This window comes from Nannobrachium achirus (assembly GCF_963921795.1).
Source record: "Nannobrachium achirus genome assembly, chromosome: 15".
Classification (NCBI taxonomy): domain Eukaryota; kingdom Metazoa; phylum Chordata; class Actinopteri; order Myctophiformes; family Myctophidae; genus Nannobrachium; species Nannobrachium achirus.
The window spans coordinates 64,475,126-64,491,981 of record NC_137822.1 but is presented as its reverse complement, the minus strand read 5'-3'; the positions used below and the strand labels follow the sequence as shown (position 1 = coordinate 64,491,981).

The following is a 16,856-nucleotide window of genomic DNA, read 5'->3' as shown; positions in this document are numbered from 1 at the left end:
CAGATAGACAAGCTCACAGCGCGGCACCGAGTGCCGCGCTTGCGAGCTTGTAGATCTGCTATTTTTTGAAAAATCTTTTTGAAAAAGTCTTTGAATATTTCAGATCCTTCTAAAGTTTTTTTGGAGAAAAAAAAAAACTATATTTCTATGTCAGTGGTGCTTCAAATTTTTTCATGTCAAGGACTCCCAAAATGATATGTATTTGGCCACGGACCCCCATCTCAAAATATTTAGTTCCAGGGACCCCCAGAAGCAAAATTTACATATATTCAAAGATTTGCACACATTTTCACAACCTTTCAAAAATAGCAGATATACAAGCTGCAGCTTGCAGCGCTGTGAGCTTGTATATCTGCTATTTTTCAATAGCTTAAGTATAACATAATTAAGGCCCCTCCACCTTGGGCCCTAGTAACTCAGTCCCACTCCCCCCCCCCCCCCCCCCCCCTTGTGACGCCCCTGGTTCCACACACCTCCCTTGGAGAGATGTGTGGAGAGATGCACGTTTGCACCATCTCTGAGTTACAAAGAAACAAAATGGATGAATTAACACTTGGCAATAGAGGCCTATCTGGGCCCGCCCCTTTCCCCCCTCCCCCTGAGCGGCAGCCATGATGGAGTCACTGCTGCAGCAGTGTGTGTCTATGTCTATGGAGATGGGACTTTTAATGAAATTAGTCATTACCAGTCCCATCTCCATGATATTTAGATCTAATTCCTTCGCCAGTTCCATCCGCATGATTTGTAGATCTAATTATATGCGTCCCATCCCCATGATTTGTAGGTCTAATACCATCGCCAGTCCCATCATTATGATTCGTAGATCTAATTCTATCTGTTCCATCTCAATTATGTTTAGGTCTAATTCCATCGCCAGTTCCATCCAAATGATTTGTAAATCTAATTCTATGAGTCCCATCTCCATGATTTGTAGGTCTAATTCCATCGCCAGTCCCATCCTTATGATTTGTAGATCTAATTCTATCTGTTCCATCTCAATTATGTTTAGGTCTAATTCCATCGCCAGTTCTATCCGCATGATTTGTAGATCTAATTCTATATAGTTCCATCGTCATGATTTGTAGATCTAATTCCATCACCAGTCCCATCCCCATGATGTGTAGGTCCAATTCTATCGCCAGTTTCATCCGCATGATTTGTAGATCTAATTCTATCAGTCACATCTCAATTATGTTTAGATCTAATTCCATCGCCAATTCCATCCCCATGATTTGTAGGTCTAATTCGATACAGTCCCATCCACATAATTCATCTGCTTACAATAAATGTGACAAATCTCTGTGAGTATGTATGTATGTAATCCACTTATCTCAAGAAACGTTCGTCCCACCGGCTTCAGATTCGGCACATGAATTAGATCTACAAATCATGTGGATGGAACTAGCAATAGAATTAGACATACAAATGATAGGGATGGGACTGGTGACGGAATTAGATCTACAAATCATAAGGATGGGACTGGCGATGGAATTAGACCAACAAATCATGGGGATGGGATTCATAGAATTAGATCTACAAATCATGCAGATGGAACTGGTGATGGAATTAGACCTACAGATGATGGGGATGGGACTGATAGAATTAGATCTACAAATCATAAGGATGGGACTGGCGATGGATTTAGATCTACAAATCATGAGGATGGAACTGTATAGAATTAGATCTACAAATCATGTGGATGGAACTGGCGATGGAATTAGACCTACACATAATTGAGATGGGACTGATGGAATTAGATCTACAAATCATAAGGATAGAACTGGTGGTGAAATTAGATCTAAAAATCATTGGGATGGATCTGATAAAATTAGATCAACAAATCATGCGGATAGAACTGGCGATGGAATTAGACCTAAACATAATTGAGATGGAACAGATAGAATTAGATCTACAAATCATAAGGATGTGACTGGCGATGGAATTAGACCTACAAATCATGGGGATGGGACTCATAGAATTAGATCTACAAATCATGCGGATGGAACTGGCGAAGGAATTAGATCTAAATATCATGGAGATGGGACTGGTAATGACTAATTTCATTAAAAGTCCCATCTCCATAGACATAGACATAGACACACACTGCTGCAGCAGTGACTCCATCATGGCTGCCGCTCAGGGGGAGGGGGGAAAGGGGCGGGCCCAGAAAGGCCTCTATTAACACATTTACTGTGTCCAATACTCTGGAACGTTGTAAAGCCAGTGTTTTAATCGCAGGGCCAAACTCACATCAATGAGAAACATTTTAACCGCTTGAAACCCAACATCCCTATTCTGGGGGGGAAAAATAGACAATCTTGCGCTGTGAGCTATTGGAATGGCAATTTCTGGCGAAGACATACACTAGGGTTTTAACGGTTTCAACCACCATTGCGTGTCTTGTCGTCTTGTGAGCACTCAGTAGCAGCCAATGGTACCTCAAGCTACAACAACAACAACAATCAATATGGTCGGATTGCCATCCGACCATATTGAAAATTCAGCTTTGTAAAAAAGCAACAACACAGTTAGTGTTACAATAGCCTTGCGTTTCCTTGTTTGGCTCATCGTTGTTTTTCTGCCTACTGTGTGCTGTGCCATTATAAAGCCACAACTAGCCACCTGGAACGTGCCCTGCGAGTGGGGACGAGGCATCAGTCTGATGGGCTGTGCCTCCCCCTGTGGATGATCCTTTGATTCTGAATCTGTTCTCGACACTCTCACTCAAGGAACAGCTCCGGCGATTGAGAACCGAATCCCATCGTTCATTTCAAAGAGCCGTTCAAAAGAGCAGAATCGTTCGCGAACGTCACCTCTCTACTGCAGCCGCAGAGCGGAGCACCCCTTTGGGAGCAGCGGATCATTTTTCTTTTTATTTAACGGTGTTATCGGTGTGCAGGTAAAGTACTCAGTGTTGTGCTCGCCCACCGTTAACACCGGTAACACCTGGTACCGTTGCAACCCTAACATACAGTATGTTGTATAACTCATGTCCAGTTAGCTGAGAATAGATGAAGATAGTGTTTTAAAGATGTAGTCCATCTTTTAGTTTTCAGTGTGTCAAGGGACGCATACACATCCTAATGGCATCGTTAGGGAGGAGATATTAAAAGCGGAACGATAACAAGATCAAACAGCGGACCTTTGATGAATGGACTACAAGGCATTATGACCCCTTGCTTCGGGTAATGATGATTGACGTTCTGTAAAAGAACCTTTTAATTTTCTCTCTCATCTCCTATTTATGCCTTATGGGACTGATTGATTGTCTGAATTCCTCTGCTATTTTGGCAATCAATCAAAGAGCCGTTGTGCGGAGCCGTCTACTGATTAGTTCTCGGGTTTGTGTTATCCGAAGCAAAAATTCTTCTTGAGGAGAGATATTAGCTTGAATTAAGCCCAAAAAGCAGGGAGAGGCAATACATGTTATTCTCAGAGGGATTTCCTTTTTAATCTTTCATTATCTTTTTTAATCTCTCACTAATTATTTCCCTCATCTCTGTTTCTTCCCTTTTCTCTTCCACAACTTTTCGTACTTATATTTTTACGACTATACGTTGCGTGTGCGTGCTTGCATGTGTGCGTATGTGTTAGTAAATTTACTCAAGTGCTGTACTTAAGTAGAATCTCTGGTATCTGAAAATCAACAGAGGACAACCATCTGTTTTACCTGGTCGGACACCAGGTAGTCTCGCGTGGCCAGACTGTTGCCTACGCGATTTGCAGTCTGGGGCACGGAAATAGAAACGATGAGTGCGAGATAAAGTGGATGTGACGCAACCGCTACCTTGGTGCAGTAGCAATAACAAGTCCTACTGGAAGCGTTATGTCTCCTTTCAATATGTTTGGGGGTGTTATTTCGTCTTTCTCTGGTGTTGTTGGTGATACTTCCATGATGTTTTCAAATGTTGTCTAAACTATACACCCAGAATATGCCGCTCGAATGACTCTGTCTGTGCGAGTGTGCTTCTGTTATGTTTCCAATGGGACTACAGTTCAGTGCAGCAGTGGCTACTTCCGATACTCGCCGTTCAGGAGTTGCCGTTCCAGACTCTATCCACCTCTTTCCGCAGGAATTTACTGGAGAATGTTTTGCACCACACTTCCGGTTAACAGCAGACATACAAGCTCACGTCGCGTCGCATATGCAACCGTTGTGAGCTTGTAGATCACACTCGGCTGCGACACCGGAAGCTCCGTGCAACTTCTGCACAATGCACGATGGGATGTTGGAAAGTTGTGGATACAGCATTCGGAGATTGAGGAATAGTTGTCTGGCTATGCAAGACTAGACACCAGGTAACAGAAAGACAGGATGGGCAGGACCCGGACCAGCTGTTTTACTTAACTCTATTTTATATTCATATGAACTGTAATGTCAATTGAATCTGTTTCATATTGATGTTGATAACTAAGGTGAATTAATGTAATGTAATGTTGTAGTTTTCTTTTTTTAATGTGTTTTGTAATATGTCTGTATGCACCCCGATAAGACTATAGCTGATGGCAATCCTTTTCAAATAATCAAATCATTTGTTTTATTTGTTTATTTGAAAAGCGCATGTGACATGCGCTCCGATTATTCCATGGGCCATACGAGATGTCGGTATCCGAAAGGTGGCAAAGGTTACCATGCATTTTTGAAAAGCTCTATATCTGTAGATTATATTTTGGCATGATAACTCTTTCTGAGACACAGCTAAATTGGTGTTATCAGCCGCTAGAGTTGGTGTCCCATTAACTTAATCTACAGGGGGGAAAAAAAGCTAAAAAATAATCTGCTTTAAGTAGCATATGAGGTGTCAAACTAGGGATTTTTCATGATTCTGAATCCATTGCAAGCATCTGTTTTGCACAGAAAAACATTCATTGGTCTAAAACGGACCCCACAAAAGTGTGAAACGTGATGACTCATCACTTTTCATCACTAAACCATATTGTTGTGGGGCCGTTTTTAGCCCAAGGAAAGTTTTTTGTGATGCTTGAAATGGATTCAGAATCATGAACATTTGTTTTGCTTGTTTTCCCCTGTATATTAAAGGACAACTTTAGTTTTTTACAACAAGGGTTCAGATTGTAATTAAAAAATATAAAAGATGAGTGTTAAAATTATTTAATTTACTGCTTTCTATTGTTTTAGATATTCTTATGTCAGTGGTTGGGGGCATGCGTACAAGTGGCTAAACATGTCATTTTACACAGAATAAGCCCATTCCCAAGATACAACGCAACCTTTCATGGTTGGATGTGACTTATTGTGTCTAAAAAGACATATATTTAGCCACTTGTACGCATGCCCCCATGCGTACGCATGCCCTACATTTTAACACGGTAAACACGATAAAACAGTAGAACGAAGCAAATGAAAACATTTTAACACTCACTTTTTCTTTTCTCTAATTACAATCTAAAATGTGAACCCTTGTTGTAAAAAAACTAAGTTGTCCTTTAAGTTAATGTTAACTCTAGCGGCTGATAACACCAATAGCTGTGTCTCAGAAAGGGTTATCATACCAAAATATAATCTACAGATATAGAGCTTTTCAAAAATCCATGGCAACTTTTGCCACCTTTCGGATACCGACATCTCGTATGGCCCATGGACTATATAGCACTTGACCAGGTAACTTTTGAATTTTCAACTCTGAGAGTGTACAAATCTTGGGTCCATTTGGTTCCATTTGTACAGTGGTTCCATTCGTACAGACCTCCATTTGTACAGACCTGCACGGGCGGGCCATTTGGAACCCCCTTCAGGGAACGCTGAGGGTCCCTAAAAAAAACACTTTGAGAACCACTCACTCAGGCACGTGCACACATAGACATCAAAGGGGGCTTGAGCCCCTGCCATTTTATCCATCTGTAAAAAGTGCCCTCTCCAGACCATGAATGCAGTTTTTACTATGGCGAAAGAAATGCAAATGCCCTCTTTCCATGCCATACCTGAAGGCAGCATTCAAGATAATTGCCTTGTCCAAACTCTCCTGAACTTGAATGCAGCATCTTATGTTGAAAGAATTGCCCTCTCTGTGTAGAAATCCATACCATTACACAACATCTCAAGTATTGACTTGGTTATGCTTAGTTCAGTGTGGTTTCACACACCGAAAATAGCCGACCTCCAAGCTCACAACGCGTCGCAGCGCGACGCGTTGTGAGCTTTTGGAAATTCCAGCCCCTGCCTCTCTAACATGCTCTGCACGTCCCTGCACTCACTGCACCCAAGTAAATCTTCTTTTAAACAGATATGTAGATAATTGGTGGATTCTCAAGCCGACACAGTTCGACACAGTGCAAACACATTGCGGAAACTAAAATATGTTTTAAAAAGAACAAACTTTTTTTAGGGAAAGAAAATAACAAAACAGAAACTCTTAACCCATTTAGGCCTAGAATTATTGAATGCTTTAACCAGTGAAAAATAGCAGATATACAAGCTCACAGCGCGGCACCTAGAGCCGCGCTGCGAGCTTGTAGATCTGCTATTTTTGAAAAAGTCGTGAAAATGTGTGTACATCTTTGAATATATGTATTTTTAAAGCGAACGTTTGTACCGGTAACTCAAATTTTGCTTCTGGGGGTGGTCCCTGGAACTAAATATTTTGAGATGGGGGTCCGTGGCCGAATACATATCATTTTGGGGGTCCTTCACATGAAAAGGTTTGAGAACCACTGACATAGTAGTCTCTCAAGAACAGACTAACTGAGCTCCAGTTAAGTGAAAAGGACCTTTTCTTTGACGATGGCTGGCCAGATTGCTGACATAGAAACATACGTTTTTAAAAAAAAAACCTTAGAAGGATTCAAAAGACACTTATAACAATTCCAATTTTCATGATTTTTCAAAAATAGCAGATCTACAAGCTCGCTGTGAGCTTGCATATCTGCTATGTTTCAATAGTTAAAGCATAAAATAATGATACACAATACTGTGTACCCGTTCTGAATGGGTTTTAACGGAAACAAAAACATTTCCAATTAGTACAGGACCCGTACCGGCGTTCCCAGTGTAGTCTCCCACAGTCAGAGGGTATCCATCGTCATCGGGATCCACGGAGAAGAGGCCCACTCCGAAGGTGCCGTACTGGGCGTACGCCGTGCTGTTCTCAAAGTCCTCCAGGTCGATGCGGAGCTCATAATTACCTTGGATGGACAGGGCATGGATCTGCTTCAGTCCTGGAGACAGAGAGAGAGAGAGAGAAGGAGAGAGAGAGAGAGAGAGAGAGAGAGAGAGAGAGAGAGGGGGGGGAGAGAGAGAGAGAGGGGGAGAGAAGTGACCAATTAGAAACACTCCTGGAGGGAGAAGACAACATCTTGCCGCACCTGGCGAATCGTTCAAAGTGACTTCATAGTCCTACCTGCTCTTCACCATCAAAACAGTTATTAAAAGTAAAATACGGCACGTTTCCTTCATCACGCTGCGTTCACACCCAAGCCCCCAGAACCACGGTAGAACGTTGAAGCAGCCTTCACCTGGTGGTCAAACCTGGGACGGCAGTTAACGTTACTGTCCATGCGTATGGGAAAAAGAGTTGGAGATGCCCTCATTGCGCGCTATAGAGAGAGATCTCTCTCTATAGCAGTGTTGGGCAGTAACGAATTACTAATAATATATTACTGTAATATTATTACTTTATCCAGTAACGAATAATATAAGGTATTACTCTGTCAAAACTGGTAATATGTAACGCTTTACTCCGCAAAAAAAAGCCCTCGTTACCCGTTACTTGAAGTTGCCGCATCATGCAAAAATAGAACAGACCTACAAACTATAACACATATCAACAGAGATGCTGTGTAGCTTGTAGATCTGCCGCAGCTTGCGCACAGTTATGACGTAGCTTATGTTAGAGGGGTGAGAGCGTTGCTGCCTGCAGCCTGTCCAACACAACTCTATGGTCCAACAGTCATAAGACAGGCTAGACAGCACAACATTCTGTCGTCCACAGTGTACGGCGCGCGACACAGCTCGGCCCCAGAGTCACCTGGAGGGACGGGGCCGGCTCCCAGGGGGTCCCCGAGGGGTCCCCCACCCTTGGGGACCCCCGCGGACCCCCTCGCAGCCCGAAAAACTAGGCCAAAACGGCCAAAAGCGGCCCGTCCACCGCATCTATAGCGGATCCCCAAGCAGCTCGAAAACGCTAAGTGGATGGCTGGGACATTTACATTTAAAAAGCAATCGGGAGCGTGGACAAAAGCACGGCTTCGCAAATTATGCTTTGCATATCACCACAGCACATCAAGCCTCAAGCAACGCAATGCGATGTTGCTGTTTAGCCGTTAGCTTAGCCTCCAGCCCTCCACTAGACTAGCCCTTGTGCTAACAGCTAACTGCTAGCCTCTCGCCTGTTGTAAAATGTAAACATAAGAAATACACATAGTTTCACCACTCACCGAAAGAGACGGTTTTAGGGAGTTGAAAGCCTACGCACTTTGCTTAGTGGGAACCCCCCAGAGCCCTCCACATCACTTATAAAATACACTTTTAAGCCAGAAAAGAAAATATTTATTATAAGGATCCTGCTTTTAAGTCTGACGTAAATTTGTAGGCGGAGAACATTGGGGGCTAGGCGTCTCCAGCCCCTATCTTTCACCATTCAAAACAACAATCTTGGAACCCGTGAATCTTTTTTACTATACGCTTATTTTTCAGAAAGGAACCATTGGGAGTTAAAAGGAGTCATAATGCTTTAAACTCGTTAAAAAATTATACTTTAGTCGTTATTTTTGTCTCGGATCTGTTGAAAATAGCGAGGGACACAGCACTGCGCATATTAACAATACAACTGCTGCCCCCACCCGGAAGTGGCGGGTCTGACTCTGACTACAAAATTACGCCACAGCTTAAGAGGAGGATAATATAGGCAGGGGTCTTCAACATGTGGTCCGGGACCCCTAGGGTCCTCAGAGTTACAACAGGGGTCTCCATATATCCTTGTCTAATAGCTAGGACCCCTTTCTTTTATTTACATCACCACTGACTAAACCCTAATATTTATTTATTCTGAGGAGTAGAGTGTAGAGGAGAAAGAGCAGTCCAAGTACAGAGCCTAGGATCAAAATACTAAAGTACTGGGGTGTTTAAATGTAATAAAAATAAGCAATGTGTTGTTGCTTAGCTTATATATATTAATTATTAATTGATTCGCAAAATCCATTAAAAAGGTTTATCACTGTTCCCAGGTCAAATATTGATGTGCGATTAAAATGTGATTATTTGCGATTAATTAATTACAAAGCCTGTCATTAATTATATATAGCCTATTTTTAATTGCATCCCAGAGACTCTTATTGTTCCAATAAATTTGATTCAGTTCTAAAAGGTGCTGGCTAAACAGATTCTGTTGTAGGCCTACATTTATTTTCTTTTGCGGGGTAAAAAAAAAAAAAAAAGTAATATAACTTAATATATTAGATATTACTCTTGATTCCAAGTAATAAGTAATATAATATTATTACTTTTCCCAAGGTGTAATAAGTAATAAGTAACGATTACTCTCCCAAGTAATATTGCCCAACACTGCTCTATAGCGCTGCTGCTACTCAAAGATTTGCCATTTCAGATCATGACAAGTGACAAGCCAGTGGGCCAATTACATGAGTTATATTTCGTCGTTGTCAGGTGGAAACCTTGTATGTCCAAAACCATTTGTTTTGTATTTATCATTTAAAAGTTCGGGAGTTGTCCCGCTTTTCCCAATGGCCAGCACGTCCCTGCTAATGCTATAGATATTCATATTATGCACTATGATGCACAATATTTCTGACCACTTCTTGCACAAGGGAAAGGAGAATGGCAAACTATGATTGATTGTAGTGCGGCCAGTCAAATGAAGAAACACCACTATAATCGCATAGTCTGACATGGTAGCCCACCAACGTGAAAAAAAAACATTTGGTCATTTTAGCGCCTATTCAGGCTTTTATGAACACCCTGAACAGTTTTTGATTTGCTTGATTCAATATTTAGATATTTGAAGTAAATGTTACCAGGCCCTACTCCTCCAGGGCCTCTCCCCACACACACCCATTGTAACTTCAAACTTCCATTTTAACCATGATAGATTCATTAAAAACACCCACTGTCTTTTCTGGTGACTCATACTACCCTCCTAATACGTGAACAGGCTGTGTTTTTTCAATAACCTTTTTTTCAATAATTTTTAATAATTTCTTATTGTATTTATTTTTTTATTAAAAATAACTGAACAGTTATTGAAAAAAACACTGCCTGCTCACGTATTATAGTCGGGGGTCCCAGGGATATTTTCGTTCAGATTCTCGCAAATTCGGCAAATTTGGCACAGATGTTGTCCATGACATACTTAATCATTTTAAGATGGGTGCCAAGATGGGCACCCCATGGTACTGCCATAATTGAGCAATGCAATTGCTGTCCCATTACAGGGAAAAAAAAGCAAAAAAAGAATCTGCTTTAAGTAGCATATAACTGGTCAAACTAGTAGTAGGGCAGGAGAGAGGGGTCTACCAGCACCCCAATGACATGTTTTCGAAACCTGTTTTTTTTGGACCGTTATGATGTCTAGTTATGATTTCTGCTTGTTGCCGTCGCCAACTAATGCCCCATGGGGTTCATTTTTAACCTTTTCTCACAACTCTTCCCAATCTGAACCATACAATGGTCATAACAGAAAATGCCATAACTCTTGATGTAAACAACCTACAGGGACAAATGAACACACTTTTCTATATGATTTTGACCCAGGGAATTCATTAAAGTGGTTATTTTTAACATTTAAGCACATCTTGACCCTATTTCAGGACAGAAACGGTGAAGAATAACCCAAAAATGATCAAAACACGTCTATACTTCTCTTTGTACAGATAAATTAAGGTGTATTATTTTTATACCACAGGTTTTTTAGGACCCTTATGATGTCTAGTTATGATTTCTGCTTGTTGCCGTGGTCAACTAATTTCCCATGGGGTTAATTTTTAACCTTTTCTCACAACTCTTCCCAATCTGAACCATACAATGGTCATAACAGAAAATGCCATAACTCTTGATGTAAACAACCTACAGGGACAAATGAACACACTTTTCTATATGATTTTGACCCAGGGAATTCATTAAAGTGGTTATTTTTAACATTAAAGCACATCTTGACCCTATTTCAGGACAGAAACAGCGAAAAACGACCAGAAATGTTCAAAACACATCTATATTTCTCTTTGTACAAATACATTAACGTGTATTCTTTTTATACCACATGTTTTTTAGGACCCTTATGGTGTCTAGTTATGATTTCTTCTTGTTGCCGTGGTCAACTAATGTCCCATGGGGTTCATTTTTAACCTTTTTACATCTATCCCCAATCTGGACCATACAATGGACATAACAAAATGCCTTAACTCTTGAAGTAAACAACCTACAGGGACAAATGAACACATTTTTCTATATGATTTTGACACAAGGAATTTATTTACGTCATCATTTTTAACATTCAAGCACATCTTGACCCTATTTCAGGGCAGAAACAGCGTAAAACGACCAGAAATGTTCAAAACACATCTATATTTCTCTTTGTACAAATACATTAACGTGTATTCTTTTTATACCACATGTTTTTTAGGACCCTTATGGTGTCTAGTTATGATTTCTTCTTGTTGCCGTGGTCAACTGATAACGATGATGATATCGGAAGAGGATGAGGTGGAGTTTGATGAGATGGAAGACACTGACCAGTGAAATTGTTCTTTGATAACTTACGGACATCGATTCAAAATTGTCTGGGCGCATCCCACATACAGTAGGCTTTGTGTAGCCTGCGGTGGGTCGCTGTTTCGATCCCGAGCCCGTCCAGATTTGCTGCGTGTCACTCTCTCTCCCTGTTTCCTGTCAGTCTACTGTCCTGTCAATAAAGGCATAAAAGCCCAAAAACATATCTGGGGAAAAAACATGAACCACATGGGACATGAGTTGGGCAACACTACTAAATCTTGACACTAGACACCATTAGGGTACTAAGAAACATGACGTGTGACCTTAGAAATGTTGTACAAAGAGAATATAGATATAGAGATAAAGATGTGATTTGAATATTTTCTGCCAATCTTTTGCAGTTTGAAGAAGTGTCAAAATGTGCTTGAATCTTAATAATAACCACGTTAATGAGTTCCTTGGGTGCAAATTATGTGGGAAAATGTGTTGATTTGTCTCTGTATGTTGTTTACTTCAAGAGTTATGGTATTTTCTATTATCTCCATCTTATGTTTTGTTTTGGGGATAGGTGTAAGAAAGGGTTAAAATGAACCCCAAGCCACGTTGATTGACCACGGCAACAAGAAGCAATATTGTCTAGACACCATTAGGGTTCAAAAAACAAGTGGTATAAAAAGAATACACCTTAATATTTATGTACAAAGAGAAATATAGATGTTTTTGAACATTTTCTGGTCGTTTTACGCTGTTTCTGCCCTGAAATAGGGTCAAGATGTGCTTGAATGTTAAAAATGATGACGTAAATACATTCCTTGTGTCAAAATCATATAGAAAAATGTGTTCATTTGTCCCTGTAGGTTGTTTACTTCAAGAGTTAAGGCATTTTGTTATGTCCATTGTATGGTCCAGATTGGGGATAGATGTAAAAAGGTTAAAAATGAACCCCATGGGACATTAGTTGACCACGGCAACAAGAAGAAATCATAACTAGACACCATAAGGGTCCTAAAAAACATGTGGTATAAAAAGAATACACGTTAATGTATTTGTACAAAGAGAAATATAGATGTGTTTTGAACATTTCTGGTCGTTTTTCGCTGTTTCTGTCCTGAAATAGGGTCAAGATGTGCTTTAATGTTAAAAATGATGCCGGAAATGAATTCCTTGTGTCAAAATCATATAGAAAAGTGTGTTCATTTGTCCCTGTAGGTTGTTTACATCAAGCGTTATGGCATTTTCTGTTATGACCATTGTATGGTTCAGATTGGGAATAGATGTGAGAAAAGGTTAAAAATGAACCCCATGGGGTATTAGTTGGCGACGGCAACAAGCAGAAATCATAACTAGACATCATAACGGTCCAAAAAAAACAGGTTTCGAAAACATGTCATTGGGGTGCTGGTAGACCCCTCTCTCCTGCCCTACTATAGGGGGTTTTCATGATTCTGAATCCATTGCAAGCATCCGTTTTGCACAAAAACATTCCTTGGGCTAAAAAACTGCCCTACAAGACTATGGTTTAGTGATGAAAAGTGTTGAGTCATCACTTTTAACACTTTCGTGTTGGCCGTTTTAGCCCAATGAATGTTTTTTTTTATGGAAAACGGATGTTTGCAATGGATTCAGAATCATGAAAACCCCCTAGTTTGACCAGTTATATGCTACTTAAAGCAGATTCTTTTTTTGCTTTTTTTCCTGTAATGTAAAGTTAATGGGACACCAGTTGCATTGCTCAATTGTGGCAGTACCATGGGGTGCCCATCTTGGCACCCATCTTAAAATGATTAAGTATGTTATGGACAACATCTGTGCCAAATTTGGCGAATTTGCGAGAATCTGAACCAAACGGTCCTTTTATTGCCCTGGGGCCACCGACTATTAGGAGGGTAGTATGAGTCACCAGAAAAGATAATGGGTGTTTTTAATGAATCTATCATTGTTAAAATGGAGTTTGAAGTTGTATGTGGAGAGGCCCTGGGCCTGGAGGGCCGGATAACATTTACATCAAATATCTAAATATTGAATCAAGCAAATTTAAAACTGTTCAGGGTGTTCATAAAAGCTTGATTAGACGATAAAATTACCAAAAGCTTTTTTGAAAGTCAAATATCCCTTTAACACCAGTTTATTTTAATGAGGTTCAGAATTCTGAACTCCCCCTGACTCTTCAAATGAGTCCAGCGAGTTTCTAAAAATACTGGTCATTTGTAAATATCAATACATTTTGTGGAAAACAAATATTCATGATTTCCCTGGACTTGAAATCATCGTTCAGTGTTTTTTGTATGGCGTTCCTGCCCTGTCATTTGTCCTCTTTTCTCTCACAAGACGAGTAATTACAACGGCAAAGGGGGAGTTGAAGTCGTCCATTGAAAATCCAAGGCCCTGGTGATAATCGTAATTATAAAAGTGAATGCTTTTTAAGCTGACGCAAATAATACTCTCGTGTGGATTTTATTGGTTGCGGGGCAGGGCTTAATTAATGTCGAAGCTAATCGCTATAACCACTCAGCTCCGGGACCTCGAAGTTTGAGCCTCCTGCACTCTGTCACCTCGGGAGCGAGCTCTGTCACCTCCAACATGCACATTCACAGGCATTCGTTTAATTCTATCTTCCCCTCCCTTCCATTCCCTTCCATCCTCTCAATGTCAGTGTTGATTTTGTCGACTAAAACTCTGACGAAAAATGTTTGTCGACTGCGTTTTTTCACTGACAAAAACTAAATAAAAACTAAGCTGTGATGACTAAAACTAAGACTAAATATATTGACAATTTTGTCAACAAAATAAAAAATAGACTAAAACGTTAGGGAGGGACTAGTGGAGAAGACAGTCATTTTATGTTTGGTTGCTCTCAGGTGTTGCGTGTAGAAAATAGCAGATCTACAAGATCTTCAGCACACAACTAAGTGTAAAATCAGTCATACGATGCCATCAAGGCCTGCCAAAATACATTTCAGTTGACTAAATCAACTGTAGATTTAGTCGCCTAAAATCTTATGATATTTAGTCGACTAAAATTAGACTAAAACTAAAACTTTTCAGGTGACTAAATTATGACTAAAACTAAATGACATTTTATTTAACTCATACAGTGCCGCCGGCCACAAGGGGCACTAGAGTGCCAGACATTTCTCCATAGACCTTCGCTCTAGCTTCCGTCGACACTGTCCCAAGTGCCTTGGGATTTCACTCCAGCCAATGCTATGGGTGACGAGAGGAAGAAGCTAGCTGACACGTAGCCAAAATGCTAACCCATTTAGAAGCCAGATCTAAAGCTATTTCAGTCGCAAAAAATGTTTTCTTTGGGTCTGGGAACACAATCCGGAGAAAATCCTGTCTAAAGATGTGATTTATTATTGGAGTGGGCGGCGCGATGCGGCCGTTAGCGCGACTACGGCCCGTGGATGGCCGAGTCTAAGTCCCGGCCATGGATGGAAATTTAGACCGGGGCTTCGTTGAGGCCTCCGATTAAATAATTCATTTTATTAAATATCCCGAACTAGTTCGGGATAGGCACCCTGGAATACGTCGCGCCGCCGACAGTATATATTGAGGGTTTTTTGGGGGGCTCTAAACTTTATTTTAAACCATTTCCAATGGAATAAATCGTCGGACCATCTAGCGTCTCTCGTTGGCTAGCGCTGGACGAGCAAGGACCACCCACGTTGCTCCAAGCAGCTCGGGGTAAGTAAAATAGCAAATAAAATATTGTATATTGGATTGAAATAAATCCGAACTTGTTCGGGATATGCACTGTAAGGCTGGCCATACACTAACAGATAATCTGGCCCGACTGAATCGGGTAGAATTAAACACTACAGGATAATTTTTTCTGATTCTCTGACCAGATAATCTAAACGGGCTCACACTTGCCGTTTTGAACAGTCGGGCGCTCCGCACGCTACAGGATTCTATTCAGATTGAGTCGGGCCTGAACAATGCAATAATACATAATATAATGAATACAAAATGTCACGGGGCTGTTCTGAGAGCTTCGCCTTGCAACACACGCACGCACACGCACACACAAACACATTAACGTATTATCCACACAACACACCATCGCATCGCTTCGCGCAATGGAGGAAAAAAACGCTTCAATAAGGAATTTGTGTCCCATTTTGACGATGAGTTCACTTTGACACGTTTCCATCCATGCCTCTGTTCCTCTCTCTGACTTTTATACCCTCTCTCTCCGCTGCTAAACTGGTATGCGTGCTGTCTGCTTCTCATGGTGCCTGATTTATGATTAGTCGTATGACTGTGTGGCGCACGGAACAGTAGATTTCCAAGATCAAACTGTGTCCCTCCACGCTACGTTGTAGGGTTTGTAGATCAGCCAGTGGGCGTGTACTTGCAAGAGCAACATATAGCGAGTCAGTCAGTCACCCGTGCGCTGTTCCCATGCTGGTAGTGACTATTTCATATAAAACAAACCTGTATTGAGTTTTAATTCCCATCGCAAGCAATCATGATACAACCTGGGCGGATGGATGTGGACGGTATGAAAAGTGTGTGCGTGGCTGCGTGCGCGCGCCTGTACATGTGTGTGAGTGAGAGAGAGAGGGAGGGAGGGAGAGATGGAGAGAGAGAAAAAGAGAGAGAGAGAGATCTGTCGATCAGCAGCTGTCTTTCTCTTGGTCACCCGCTGCTGTTCCAGACGAGGGATCCCAGAAAAATATCAAACATGTTTGAAAAGAGTCGGGCTGGTCCCGATCGCCCTCCGAGCCACTCGGCGGTGCTCAGATTGAATCCGTGAGCCCTCACGCTAGAAGACATTTATGCCCGATAGTCGGGCCCGTTTCAGTCGGAGGCAGCCCGATTGTCGGGAGGGTAATTAAAATGCCCGATTGTCGGCTAGTCTGCTGCCGGCTTAAGGGTTAAAAGACTATGACTAAAACTAAATCAAAATTCATTGTCAAAAACAACACTGCTCCATGTCCCTTCCTGTGAGCCATGACCACCGTTTAGCAGTTGTTTCAGGACCATGGACAGTGGTGTTGTTTCAGGACCATGGACAGCGGTGTTGTTTCAGGACCATGGACAGTGGTGTTGTTTCAGGACCATGGACAGCGGTGTTTGCGGTGTGTGAAGGGCAGTCGTAAAGAACGTTTTGACATCTTCCCGCAGGACCCAGCTGACTATAGTGAAAGTAGCTGATCTACAACAA

The 16,856-nt window shown here is 41.4% G+C and overlaps 1 protein-coding gene across 1 annotated transcript in view; it reads right to left on the bottom strand.

Moving 5' to 3' along the window:
* fibcd1b (fibrinogen C domain containing 1b) overlaps window positions 1–16,856 on the bottom strand; it is a gene marked incomplete at both ends in the record, with an annotated part of 511,759 nt that overhangs the window by 9,646 nt on the left and 485,257 nt on the right. The window contains one exon of the mRNA XM_080743825.1: window positions 6,997–7,176. Within this exon, the coding sequence (XP_080599951.1) occupies window positions 6,997–7,176 (180 nt within the window). The remainder of the gene's footprint in view (window positions 1–6,996; window positions 7,177–16,856) is intronic.